This window comes from Artemia franciscana, chromosome 2 (genome assembly GCF_032884065.1).
Source record: "Artemia franciscana chromosome 2, ASM3288406v1, whole genome shotgun sequence".
NCBI classification, from domain to species: Eukaryota; Metazoa; Arthropoda; class Branchiopoda; order Anostraca; family Artemiidae; genus Artemia; species Artemia franciscana.
Genome location: NC_088864.1, coordinates 56,578,717 through 56,593,787, shown reverse-complemented (window position 1 = coordinate 56,593,787; position 15,071 = coordinate 56,578,717). Strand labels below are relative to the sequence as shown.

Below are 15,071 nucleotides of genomic sequence, written 5' to 3'. Positions count from 1 at the left end.
CTGTGCTTGGATAGCTTTCAGTACGTTTTTCTTGCTGGTTTCTTGGATTTTATCTCCCCAGAAGTAATTTATTGAGCATGAAATAGGCTTTCTTAAAGTTGAATATAATTTTGAATTCACTTACACTTCCAAAGTATTTGTCCAACAGCTCAACATAGCAATGTATAATATCTAATGTAATCAGCTTATTTTCTGAGTGTTCAATGCTGCAGCAAAAATAGAGACTTGCATATCTTTTATAAACAATTTTCAAATCTTTCCATTCCAGAAAACTGTACATTTTTGGTTTTCTTGCAAGTATGGTGTTAACCAATTCTCTTGTTATCTTTTTCTTCACCTTATCAGGATGAGCAACCCAATGGAAACTTTGAGATAGCCATTTGGTTCAACATCAAACAGTTTGTGGTAACAAACTGTAGTAAGGAGCGACCCGGCTCAATAGTAACCAAAACTCAAAAAATGGAATTTTGATACCAATAGTTACATCAAAAGAATCGCATTTTGATGCTGATTTTAAATATACAAGTTTCATCAAGATCAGTTATACCCATCAAAAGTTACGAGCCTGAAAAATTTTTCCTCATTTTAGAAAACAGGGGGAAACACCCCCTAAAAATCATACAATCTTAACGAAAAACACACCATCAGATGCAGCGTATCAGAGAACCGTGATGTAGAAGCTTCAAGCTCCTGTCTACAAAAATGTGGAATTTCGCACTTTTTTGCCAGAAGACAGATCACGGATGCGTGTTTATTTATTTTTTATTTTATTTTTTTCAGGGGTGATTGTATCGACTGATTGGTCCTAGAATGTCGCGAGAGGGCTCATTCTAACGGAAATTAAAAGTTCTAGTGCCCTTTTTAAGTGACCAAAAATTGGAGGGCACCTAGGCCCCCTCCCACGCTCATTATTTCCCAAAAGTCTGCGGATCAAAATTCTGAGATAGCAATTTTATTCACCATGGTCGAAAAACCCAATAACTATGTCTTTAGGGATGACTTACTCCCCCGCAGTCCCCGTGGGAGGGGCTGCAAGTTACAAACTTTGACCTGTGTTTACATATAGTAATGGTTACTGGGAAGTGTACAGACGTTTTCAGGGGATTTTTTTTTGGTTTAGAGGGGAGAGTTGAAGGGGGGGGGGTTGCGTGGGAGTATATTTCCATGGAGAAACTTCTCATGGGGGAAGAGAATTTCAATGAAGGGGGTGCAGGATTTTCTAGCATTATTTAAAAAAAACAATGAAAAAATAAATATGAAAAGTTTTTTCTACTGAAAGTAAGTAGCAGCATTAAAGCTTAAAACAAGCAAAAATTATTATGCATATGAGGGGTTTACCTCCTCGTTGTGCCTCACTCTTTACGCTAAAGTATTTTTAGTAATTTCAACTATATATTCCATGGCCTTTGTGATTTAGAGGTCATTCTTAACGAATTGGGACAAAATCTAAGCTTTAGTGTAAAGAGCGCGGTATCGACGAGGGTTGAACCCCCTCATATACGCAATAAAAACATAAGAGTATAGAAGTTCGTTACGTAAGTTACGAATATTTTTTACCAATGAAAGCGTTTATAAAAAATTAAAAATTCTAGTTGCTTTTTTAAGTAATCAAAAACTTGGAGGGCAACTAGGCCTCCTCTCTCGCTCCTTTTTTCTCAAAATCTTCCGATTAATTGCAATTAATTAATATACAAATTTCGTTTAATTATTTATGTGCGGAGAGCCAAGATAAAACATGCATTAATTCATAAACGTCCAGAAATTAAGTAAAAAAAACGAGTTTTTTTAAATGAAAGTAAGGAGCAACATTAAAACTTAAAAGGAACAGAAATTTCTCCGTATATGAAAGGGGCTTCTCCTCCTCAACGCCCCGCTCTTTACGCTAAAGTTGCTAACTGTTTTAAAAATAGAGTTAAGAGAAAGAGTCAAACTTTAGCGTAAAGAGCGAGGCGTTGAGGAGGAAAAGCCCCTTTCATATACGGAGCAATTTCTGTTCGTTTTAAGTTTTAATGTTGCTCCTTACTTTCATTAAAAAAACTAGTTTTTTTATTTAATTGTACTTGAAAGATCCAATGACTATGCCTCTGAGGATGGCATGACCCCCCCCCCCCGCCCACGGTCCCTGGGGAAAGGGCTGTACATTATACAATTTACCCATTGTTTACATATAGTGTTTTCTATGGAGAAATATATGGGAATTTTTAGGGGAAAATTCCATGCAGGCGGGGGAGGAATCTTCCACAGGGATAATTTTCCTTGGGGGAGGCTTCTAGGAGGAATTTACACAAGGGGAGGATGGGGATTTCTTGGCATGCTTTGAAAAACTGTCAGACATTAAATAACACAAACGAGTTTTTTCAACGGAAAGTAAGGAGCAACATTAAAACTCAAACCAAACAGAATCACTCTGCATATAAGGAGTAGGAGCTTCTGCTTCCTCATCTCTTGCTCTTTATACTAAACTTTGACTTCTTCTACAAGTCCTTAAGAACAACTTCTGAAAGACAAGAGCCATTGAATTTAAATGAGAAGTATTTTTACAGAACATTAAGACTAGCATAAAGAGCAAGGGATGAGGAAGGGCTTCCCCCTCCCTATACGTGGAACAGTTTTTGCTTCTCTCAAGTTTCAAAGTTGCTCCCCGCCTTCAGTCGAAACAACTCGTTTTTTGTTTAATTAATAATAATCATTAAAGTATTTATAAATTGTCATATCATTTGTAACTCCAAGCTGAGCCTAAATAATAAACCACGGTAGTCTCTTACAGTATTGAACCTTCGTTTCTTTGAGTATAGACTGTTACTGAACCAGAACCAGAAAACTGGAGAATTGAACAATCATTTGAATCTCAATGCTTATTCAATTTTTAACACAAATTTTGGTGTTGAAGGCCATTAGATTCCGTCTAATGTCCTAGTCTACTTGAAAATAGAAAGGCAAAGGGACAGTACAAAGCACTGCAGTTTTTCTATATTTCCTTAAAGGAGCAGACAATACATAAATTATGTAATTTATGAATGAAATTCTGTAATTTATGGAGGAAATTATTTGATTATGTAATTAATGGTCGAAATTATGTAATTTATGGACGAAAAAACAATCGATAAGCTGACCGACTGATCGACCAAACTGTCATAATTGCCCCAAATATTTTTGGTAGAGATGACCTTGATTAGACCCACTTTGGAGTAGAGCCCCTCTTAACCACACCAATGTTTATAAGGTTCCAAGGACCCTAAATAAAGTCATGTAAACTCAGCTCTGGATATAGTTATTATAAATGCATGGTGTAATTTGATTGAGCACCAAGCAGTGCTTGAGAGAGGAAAGCATTGAATCACTAGTGAGTTTCCACTCAAATAATAGTATAATTTTTTTTCCAAAAACAACTGCTCAATTACAGCACGGATCTGGCACCTAATTCGATCATCAATTGGGACTAGATGAATTAGGAAGATAACTTTCACTGTTACTGCTATAGTTAATACCGAACACTGGTCCAATACGAAGAAAGATTCGTCGCACCACTGATTGAAGCTCGGGTTTCAGATCACTGGACATGATGTTGCACAAGAGAGGATACCGATGTGAAATATGAGTGCAAAACCTTTCGTCATTCAAATTATGAACTCGTGTTAGAAACCTGAACATTAAACTAACCCACAACTCTTTCTGGGTATCACTCTCGAGCATTAAAAAATGTGACAGAGCATCTTTTCCAATTTTTGTTAGTCTTATTTCAATTTCTGGCCATGTATCTTGTCTACTTTGATCTCTGTATAGTTGGAATAGGATCCGAAAAATACAATCTATGCTAAGGGTTTCTTGTTTTAGTATATTTGGACAGACGTTCCCTTTGAAGCCTGCTTTCCACAGAAGATTCCTCTGTTCCTCATTCAAGTTAAAGTCTCTTGCAAAGTAGTGGGATTCCTTTAAGATATCTAATAGTTGAAATATGTGACTTGATGAAATATGAGAATAAATTCCTTGATCTTGATTGAAGCTACAATAATGTAAACTGCTTGATTTCAGGGATATTGAATCACCCTGTGACAGTGCGAGAGCTTCAGCATCTTCCTTTTTAGCAGTTGCAGGGAAGAATACAATATTTTCAATTGTAGTTATCAGTTCCAGTTCTACAACACATTGGATCTGCAAAGCAGAAAATATCCTCTGATCTGATGTAATTGGCCTACTCAATCTACTGGAATTAGATGATAACGAATTGATGCTATGAGTACTGGGAAACCTTCTGAGACTTATGTGACCAGAGTCTCGTCGCTCCGTCATTTCTTCCAGATCTAGATAGTCACCAGGCTGCCATGTAATCAGCTGTCTTGGCAAAGTGGAGTTGAAAATGTCCATAAGGCATCGACACGTCTTTGACCAGATTTCATCAGTAAATTTGCGACCATTGGATATAATTAAACGCTCTAGACAATTCGAACCCGATCGTGCAAGTTCTTCATTATCTTGTTGAACACACCATTTCAGCTGTGAATAAATGTCATCAAGAAGTAAACCTCCTAGGATGTCAAAATATTGCGTCACAACATCAACCATCAACCATGTTGTCATCCACTCATTTTTCTCTGTTTGTTGTTCTGGTAACTTTATATTGTCAAGTATTCTAAATAAAATTTGAAACAAGTCCTGCCACCAGTGAGATTTGAAATTTCTGCCATAAGTCTTGACAACTTTGAAAAGTATGATAAGACCATGACTTCTTACATCAAGCTTACAGCGGGTTATAATACAGTTTAGTTCGAATAAGATTGGGAACCAGCCCCTAACCCATACTCTATGTTCTTTGTTGACAGTCATATCCTCTATGTTGTGCTCTCTGAATAACTGGGGCATTTCATCAACATGCTTACAACACTGACGAATAAGTTGAATGGCTTCCATACTGGTGTCTAGGAAACTAGAATTACAAGCAAATTCTGAGAGGCACTTAATGGCATCCTGAAAGCTATCAATCATCACAGCAAACTGTTGCTCATACAGCTGACCTATTATTTTGCCAGTAGTTTGGAATGCTAGTTCCACAATTGCTTTGCCTTGATCGGATGCGGCAATATGAAACACAGAGAAGATGTTTTTCCATCCCGATTTTATATTCTTGGCTTGGGAATTGACCATTTGAGCAATACAGAGGACTACCATGTGGCGTATAGCTGGAGACTTGTTCTTTTTCATTATATGCTCAAAGGGTCGCAAAAAATCTTTTTGAAATCTAAAATTGGACAATTCTCCTTTTTCAATGAATTTCATGGCAAGCTGACGCAATGAGTCCAATGAAAACACTGCAATGTCCTCGTTCGGGGAACAGCCTACTTTGTCGAAATGATCACCCAAGATTTCCCAGATTCGAGACCATTGTAGCCTAATTCTTCCCATGTTGTAGTAAGAAATTTCAACTAGTTTTTGAAGACTAAATATACGAGGATGTGTTGGATGGTTCAACTCATCTATTGACACTTGAAACAATGCTTTAACAAATTCTACGATTGCATCTCCACCTAATCTAGTTGAGCAGGTAAATATTCTATCAACATCTACAACAATGCTCTGTGAACTTGTTTCATTTATCGACCGTTTAAAGCCAGGTTCAAGAGAATTCATACCCATCCACGCCAAATCTGATAAACGGAAACTGGAAGGAGAATTAGGGGACCCAAAGTTTGTCAACTGATTGTTGATATTGTTGTAAGCTGTAATATATTGCGGTCTAACTCCAGTTCCTATTAGCTGGGCCAATTCTAGCTGAGATATACATTTCAAAATATCCATCCACGATTTTCCAAGATAATTACCGTCTGGTTTGCCTTATTTTGCCTTAATTTGCCTTATTTTGGAAAATAGGGGGAAACATCCTCTAAAAGTCATAGAATCTTAACGAAAATCACACCATCGCATTCGGCGTATCAGAGAACCCTATAGCGAAAATTTCAAGCTCCTATCTAAAAAAAATGTGGAATTTCGTATTTTTTGCCAGACGACATGACTTACTCCCCCACAATCCCTGGGGGAGGGTCTGCAAGTTACAAATTTTGACCAGCGTTTACATATAGTAATGGTTATTGGGAACTGTACAGACGTTTTCAGGGGGATTTTTAGGTTTGGGGGTGGGGTTGATGGGAGGGGGCTATGTGGAAGGATCTTTCCTTGGAGGAATATGTCATGGGGGAAGAAAAATTCAATGAAAAGGGCGCAGGATTTTCTGGCATTACTATAAAAAAAAAACAATGAAAAAAATAAGCATGAAAACGTTTTTTCAATTGAAAGTAAGGAATAGCATTTAAATTTAAAACGAACAGAGATTATTACGCATATGAGGGGTTCTAAAAATACTTTAGCATAAAGAGCGAGGTATTTAGGAGGAGATAAATACCTCGCTCTTTATGCTAAGGTATTTTTAGTAATTTCAACTATTTATTCTACGGCCTTTTTGATTCAGGGGTCATTCTTAAAGAATTGGGACGAAACTTACGATTTAGTGTAAAGAGCGAGGTATTAACGAGGGTAAAACCCCCCCGTACATCTAATAAAAATATAAGAATATAAAAGTTTGTTAAGTAAGTTAACTCTTAAGTTAGTAATATTTTTTACTAAATTTGAACTACATCAGAACATCCCATGTTCATGCATACTGTCGAAAAGATAGATATTTCAAGAATGGTTTGTGGTATTAAGTTGGAACTTTCAGGGAATGCTTTACTGTAAAAGTCAATTGACCAAGGCACAATATGTGAACGCTACTACTAAGTCTACTTCCACTGCTATTTTTAATAGTACTGCAACTACTGCTTCTATTACAACTATTTGTATGGCTAAGAGTATTAAAATGAAAATTTCAGGAAGTGTTGAAGTTGAACTAAATTAAAACTAGGATGACAATAGAACTACCTTATTGAATGAGTTACCACGGTAATATGGTAATGATGCTCTCTTCTGGCGAAAAAAAAATGAAGTTTAATAATTACTGTTCAAGCCAGCACCAAGCGAAAACAGTCAACAGATCCAAAACTCCCCAGGCATCAAGACTTCACCAACAAGTGGCTTTGTCAGAGTACTATAAGATTGTTTATTTTACATGGCGATGGCCAAGGCCGGAGAAAAACAAGCACAGTAATCATTTCATTTCAAAAAGAGCTATTTAAAATTTTCAAAGTTATTTCAAAAGAGCTATTTATTCTAATTAAACGACTTTTTGGATTCAGGGGGCATTCTTAAAGAATTGGAGCAAAATTTGACCTTTAGAGTAAAGAGCGAGGTATTGACGACGGGGCGAACCTCCTCATATTACGTATATGAGGGAGTTTCTTCCCCTCATCAGTACCTCGATCTTAACACTTAAGTTAGTCTTTTGTTGAATAAAGGGTGATACAAACAATAATTTGTTGGTGTTATTTTTCGTTCAATCTTAGCATTTAATATTATCTTAAGTAGCTTCTTAACTATGATTTTTATGAGATAATAAACCAAAGATATCGTATGCCTTCAGCTTGTGATTGCTATTAAACAAACAAACAAGTTTTTACCAACTGAAAGGAAGGAACAAGATTAAAACATAAAACGAGCAGGAATTATTATCTAAATGAGGGGCTTGCTCTCTTCTCCGTAAGTAACTCTTTACGCTAATATTTGACTTTTTGTTCAAATTATTTAAGAATGACTCCTCACACACATGGACCGTTTCATTAGAATAATTATCTTTTTACAAATTTACAAACACTTTAGCGTAAAAAGCGAGGTAACAAGGAGGGGGCAACTCCCTCATATAAGTAATTACAACCGAAAGAAAAATGTGAGAAAATTATGGTTTGGACAGTTCGTGGTAACGAGCTGTAAGCAAGGAGCAACCTGGCTCAAAAGTAACCGAAACATTAAAAGACATCTTTTTAATGGATTTTGATATCAACAGATATACTAAAATAATCAGCTTTTTATTCTGATTTTAAATATGTAGTTTTCATTAAGTTGCGTCTTCTTTATCAAAGGTTACGAGCCTGAAATATTTTTCCTGATTTTCAAAAAAAAATGAGAACACCACCAAAAAGTCAAGTGATCTAATGAAAATCACACCATCAGATTCAGCGTATCAGAGAACCCTACTGTATAGGTTTCAAGTTCCTATCTGAAAAAATGTGAAATTTTCAATTATTTGCCCGAAGAAAGATCATGGATGCGTGTTTATTTTTTTTATTTTTTCGGCAGGGGTCATCGTATCTACCCAGTGGTCCTGGAATATCAGAAGAGGGATCATTCGAACGGAAATTAGAGTTCTAAGGCTCATTTTAAGTGAACTTTTTAAGTGTGCAACTAGGCCACCTCTCCCGCTACTTTTTCTCCAAAATCGTCCGATCAAAATTTTCAGATAGCCAAGTTGTTCATCATAGTTGAAAGGCCCAATAACTATGCCTTTAGGAATACAGGACCCCCTCCCCACAGCCCCAGGGGAGAGGTTTTGAAGCTATAGAATTTGTCCATTGTTTACGCATAGTATTTGTTATTGGGATACGTGCATGCATTTTTGGGTTGAGGGGGGGGGGAATTTTCTGCTGGGGAATTTTCAACGGGGGAACTTTCTATGGGGAGGATGTTTCCAGGGAGTAAACTTGTCAGAAATTAAATACTACGGGAATTAGCCTGAATTTTTATACATTTTTTTTTATATGTATTGCTTTCTCTTTTCCGTCTCAATTTTACGAGCGGAGTTGTTAAGACTAATTGTCGGGGCAAATATTCACCGGAATAGGAATTTCTAGAGGAAATTTCTTCGTAGGTGGGTTTCTTCGTAGAGATGGGGTTAATTTCCTGGCATTATATTAAAAACAATTAGAAATTAAGTAAAAAAAATGAGTTTTTCAACTGAAAATAAGGAGCAACATTGTAAGTTAAAACGAGTAGAAATTATTACGTATATGAAGGGGGTTGCCCCATCTCAACACCGGAGGGGGTGGGGGCCAGCCCTCCTTTGCTTTCTCACACCATTCATTTCTTTAGAGTACCTAAATGTAAAAAGCTTTTTTTCTACAACACAGTCTGAGTAGTGCTCTAAATACTTCATTGGTAGTCTATATAATGAATTTATTTGACAAGATTTGCAAAAATTTTTCAAAATAGTTTGCAAATAGTTTCAATATATTTTTTTCAAGCTTTTGACTTCGATATGCGATTTTTGAGGTCCATAATATGTAAAATATGTGCTGTACAAAAAAAAGGTATAAGAGAAGAGAAAACGAGTTTTTTAAATCTTGTATATTTTTTCAGTCTTTTTTTCTCCTTATTCCATTTTTTTTTTGCCTCATTAAGCTGCTTAATGCTAAATCACAGCAACAACTTCTCGCCTATTCAGCTAGCCCCGTTTAAGTCTTATTACCCACATCCAAAAACAGAAAATGTAGTTTGGGTATTATTATTTTCTCCTTCTATTATTTTCTCCTTCAACTATTATTTTCTCCTTCCTTCACGATGTTGCAGCTTCTTCACTTTTCTACAACCTTGAAGGCTACTTATCAACACTATTCTAGTTAATATACATAAAGGAATGTAAATAATTTTATTTTTATAAAGAAAAATATCTATAATAAAATTAAACAACAATATTATTACAATTAACATAGCATAGCAGCTGCGTGTGCAATAAAGCCAACAATTGAAGATACACTTAAGGGAACAGCAGCAGGAACACCTCAGCACACAGATGCAGGTACGACTAAGCCAACAGCCTTAATTACTGCTTATTTATTTTTTGCGAATAAACCACATCAAGCCTATTGTGCCAACTGCTAACAAAACTGTGCCACCGTAAATAAGTTTTTTCACATAAGATTTGTCTGAAACAGGGTTTGGCTCTTTTGGCTCTTGCAGAACCTCAAAATCATTTGAAATCTGAATTGGAGCGTCAACAAAGGTTTTCGTCAGGCCTTGATGATCTTTGAATGGGTCTTCAGAAGGAATCTGGCTCTGACTGGTTCTTTTCTCCCTTGTCACTTCCTTCTGAACAGGGTTTTCACTACAACCTATTGTTATTATTTCCTTTTCGGTAGTTTCTGCTTCAAGAGCTGATAGCTTATCACTTGAAGAAGATTTAACTTGGTCATGAGAAGTAATAGCAATGATATTGCAGGTTGACTCTTTCGAAACTCCTTTATCAGGACTAATAATCTCTTCTTCGTCCAGATCAAAAGAAATCATCCAAACATCTAAAGCCAGATCCATAAGGCGCAATATATGATTTTTTGTGCTGGAAAGAAGGTTAGGATTTTCATGGAGAATTTCCAGGTCGGTAATGATATGTTTATTTTGCTCAGCAAAATTCTTTCCAGCACATGTCAATAACTTGCAAGACCTAGCTATAGAAGAATCTTGTTTAGATTTGATCATCATTTCAATTACCTCCTTGCCGTTCGAAGCAGAAACAAGACCTTCTTTCAAAAGAGTGCCAAAAAATTCTGAATCATTCATGTTTAACAATGGTTTTGGCTCCTCTCCAATTTTTATAGCGTGACATTTCTTGTTTAATGATCCTAGATAGGCTTCCAAGTCAAAATCTTTAACTTTGCTGGTTTGTATCCGTAGAGATTTAAGCAGATTAGAAAATATATTGACATCTTCGCCACTTTTAGCCCCAACACTGCAAATTATATTTACTACTTCCTCAAGATCTTCTTTCCCAAATCGCGATACAAGTTCAAAAATCTTGGTTGAAAAACGATTATAAGATGCACTAGTAATATCGCTCAAAATGCTCTTTAGTTCAGTTTTCCAATCTTCTTCGTATGTTTTCGATGATGATGCCGTAGGCCTATGGGCCACAGTAATTAGCATTTTAATGGTGTCGATGTTTTTTGCCTTTAGCTTGGATATTGGTGAATTGGCAGTCAATAATGTAAATCTTGCCAAGGCTTGGACATATGCTTCACGTTCCAACTCCATGTGAAATATGCAAGCAATTCGTACTGAGCACCTAATGCCATCCAGACAAAGGGTCGCTACTTCTGGGTCATCGCAATCTTGCAACCCAACCATGAACGCAGCTAAGAATGGGGTCCATGCCAGCTTGAACATTGGTCGAACGTGTTCAAGATGTTTAGCAGTAGTAAATGGAGCCTGAACGTGACTAACTGACTCCATTAACTGTCGAGCTGTAGAAGACAATACCTCCATTTCAACATTCCAAAGAAGTCTCTTCTGCTTCTGACTAGTCGTTCCTGTTCTCATGCCTGATTTGGTTACTTTACTATTTGCTGACGCCCTCATCTTTATCTCATTTCCAGCGATTTGATCATAGATGGCAGACAAGAACTCCTCTGGTAGATCTTTTGAATCATTACTTCCTTTATTCATTTTAATATATTGAGCCTTCGTCATCTTTGTTTTTACCTGTGGACTGTGAAGATCTGTAGTAAGCATAATTATTGAATAAGCCAGGACATAAGCGGTATCAGCACTTGCGAAAATGCCAGACTGATTGCATTGAAAGTATCTGGATGCGAATTTTTCCATAAGTCTATCGATCTTCTGAGCTTCTCCTGGCAGACGGAAGCCTTCCAAAAAGCATCTTAGGGCAGCTACAATATCTTTCCCATTAAAATCCATCAGATCCACATAGGCGTGCATTATCTGAACGTTTGACTTATCAGGATCTCCAAGAAAATTTCCAACTACTGCCTTATCTGGCCGTTCGTCATTGAGAAGAAAAGATGCTATATCTTCAGCCCGGTTGCCAAGTAGACCATTTTCTTGTAAGTACGTTATACCTTTTTTCGGTTTTCTGTTAAATATATCAATACCCTGCTCCCAAATATCTTTGTGGTGCTTTAGAACCTCAAACTGCTCAGGATTGTCCTCTTTTCCCTGAAGGGCTGCATTTGGAGAACTAGCTGAACTAGACAAAGAATTCACACTTCCATATGATACCATTGTATTTTTCCCAGAGTCCGAATCCTCGGAAACATCCTTGTTCTTACTTTCAGCACCGAGATTTGAAAGAGCATGGCTATTGACGTACAATTCTCTGCTCCACTCTACCATACGTTTGAGGATTGAAACTAGGCACTCCAAAGCTTTAATTCGTAATGCTTTTTTTTGATTAGGAGTAGCACCAATGTTGACTGAATGTTGATCCTGAACAATATTTGACAGTGCATTCACAAGTCTTTCGTAAATATTAGCAGCAGCAAAATCACAGTCATAGTTAACATAGATGTCAACAACACACTGAGCATCAGCACAGATTCGAGTTAAGGCGTTGATCACCAGCCATTTGTGTTCAAAGCTACTACTGGTTGTCTCCAATATGCTAAGAAATATCTCACGAAAAAATACCTCGATTTGGGCTTTTAGATGCATCTTAAAGTTAGCTAACAGTGACCGAAAAATTTCCAATGATAGTTGAAAAACCTCTGGTACATGAGAGGTTCCGTTTTTGCTTAATGCCACGCATAAATACTGGCGGATAGCAGTTACAAAAACGGGATGGGATTTGAATACATTACCAGCTTGCTGAATAACACCTAATAGCAGTTCCATTGCTAAAATCTCGGAGCGCATCCAGTTCCTTGGGTCTACATATCCTTCAGTCACTTGCTTCATTGACAATTTACAGAGGGAGCGGAAAACTAAATATGCATCCCTCTGCAATATATGACCAAAGTATAAACCACTACAATCGTCTTCTGTCTGTTTGCTGAAGTTTTCTTCAGAGGGAATTCTTCCAACGTTTGACACTTTATCAGATTTGACATTCGCAGTAAGGCTCTTTTGTATTGCAGTCTCAACTAATTCATTAACTAAAGCCTCTGCCATGGTCACTGTTTCAGTCACAATTTGTTCTGCTTCAACATTTGTCACAGAATCAGGAAATGCCTCTTGTTCACCATTTAATAGCGTTACTTTTGCAATTTCTTCGGTTTCTTCTTTTAGTTCGACTTTATTTTCACTGGAATTTGGATTTTCTTCTTCCACTTGTTTTGTTTCACTTTGATCGCTTAGATTAGTTGAAGAGGACTGTTTGTTAATTGTTTTTTGGCCCCCTTTGTTTATAACTGGTGCATTATAATGACGTGCTGCTTCTTCAATCGCTTGATTCTCCATCCTTTGAAAGATGACACTCAGCATCTGTGTGAGGGTAGCTTTTGCTGTTTTCTGGTTGACAATATTCTTACTTGCCAAATAGATATCATAGCAGGTTTTCACGGATATTAGCACAGTTTTTCCGTAGACTTCAACATGCTGGGATGTCATTATAGTCAATAGAGCCTTAATAATTTGCAGCTGTACTCCTTCATCTGTTTGAGTACCAGTAAAACAATTGCAGATGGTTTCAACCAAACGATCAATAAGTCTTCGGGACTTGTTTCTTTGGTCTATTTCATTTCCAGTCAGGTGACCATGGGCAATGAGCTTTTGGAGGCAGTCCATGGCTGAAACCATGATTCTTGGTGTTTTCGACTGACATCCAAATTCAAATGGAGTCACATATTTTTCCACACTCATAACATTCCCAGCTTCATTTCGAGGAAGAGGTAAGGCTGCTGAAGTAGCATTTTCACCTTGATGGATTTTTCCAGCTTGGATTTCTGCTCTGATACTCTCTAATGATGATTCACATGATTCACATTTCAATTGTGAATTGTATGATTTTTCAATTTCTCTTTCTTCTAGAATTTTTTCAAGGCCTCTGACAATAAACATTTCTCTTGAATATGCATCTATTTTGCTTGTATATTATAAAACGTTAAACATCCCAGGTTTAATCAACTACGAAATTAAAATTGATGGCAAATGTCCATAAAATGAAATCAGGAACGGCGGAAATGTCCCTCCACACTAATTTTTTTGCTATCTCTACAAAAAATTAAAATAATAAAAGACTAAACGGATACAGGGATAAACGGATATGGGGTCCTTCAGTTCTAATCCCTCACTTATTTAACTCCCATGACGTCATCTTGAGTTGAATCTCCCATAAGTTATATCGACAATAAAACGCCCCCTGTAACCTAAATCATCTCAAAAAAATCCTCATAACATAAATGTACAATAATCCCCCCCCCCCATAACAAAAGACAGTTTCTCCAGGTTATGGTGAATTTTTATTGGCTGACTTATTTTCTATGGCTTGTTGATGATGCTTGTTTACCATTAAATTAATATTAAGAAAGAGTCAACATATAGAAAAATCATTGAGAGTATATGATTTGGGATATAAATTATCTCATTAGGGGTGGGGGGGGGGGGGTTCTGGGTGGAGCATGGGTTCTAATTTTGTGGTTTCCCCCTGCAGAAGGAAACATCATCAGTGTCAAACAGAAACCAGAGATCTCCCTTTTTCAAAATTTTTCAGGAGATGAAAAAATATTAACTGTTTTGCTTTAGCAGTCGTGCTTTTGAAACCTTTACATTAGATAGTCAAATTTTTATGGCACATCCAATTGAAAGAGCTAAAAACAGCTCAACTAAAGCAGTTCTGACTGAAAAGCCAATACTTAGTTTTTGCTTGACGTGGCAGAGTGCCAAATAGAAAACACTTATCTTAAACACTTATCCCTGCAAATCAGCTAGACTGTTGTTTTTAGGAAAACCCAGGAAGAACCCCTTAGGAAACTCAAATACAAGAAGTACAGGCTGTAAATCACTCAGAATTTGGTTGTCTCCCACTTCTTTGTCCTCATCAGTCTTAAGAAGGGTCTCTTTCACGCTTTTGCAAATTTTAAAACTTTTGTATTCACAATAGAATGGCTGTGCAATCACCTTCTTTTGGCAAAGGGCCAGAAGGTTTCTCTTGTTCACTTTCCAAACACAGATTTTTGCAATGTAAGCTGCTTTTAGTACTTAATTCCAGTGGCCAAATTTAGCTAACATTACATGTATTTCTACAAAATCAGTTTGGAATTCACAACTGATGAATTTCTTGTGAACTTTTCCCCTCAGTTTATAAGTAGAATTTTTGTTTGTTTGATTACGACATTGCAGATGAGGTAATGGTACCATGAGCTGCCTTCCAGTCTTTTATGTGTTTTAACATCAGAACCTCAACAATATAGGGAGCCGTATTTGTC

At 36.8% G+C, this 15,071-nt stretch overlaps 2 protein-coding genes across 2 annotated transcripts in view; both read right to left on the bottom strand.

The window, feature by feature from the left end:
• Positions 1-15,071, bottom strand: part of LOC136043807 (uncharacterized) — a 39,069-nt gene that overhangs the window by 7,993 nt on the left and 16,005 nt on the right. The window lies entirely within an intron of this gene.
• On the bottom strand, positions 3,410-13,765 carry LOC136043806 (brefeldin A-inhibited guanine nucleotide-exchange protein 1-like). Its single transcript, XM_065728726.1, has 2 exons — positions 10,815-13,765; positions 3,410-5,822 (listed from the first exon to the last, which is right to left on the bottom strand). The coding sequence occupies exons 1-2, from the start codon at positions 13,702-13,704 to the stop codon at positions 3,430-3,432; spliced, it is 5,283 nt and encodes a 1,760-aa protein (XP_065584798.1). The 5' UTR covers positions 13,705-13,765; the 3' UTR covers positions 3,410-3,429.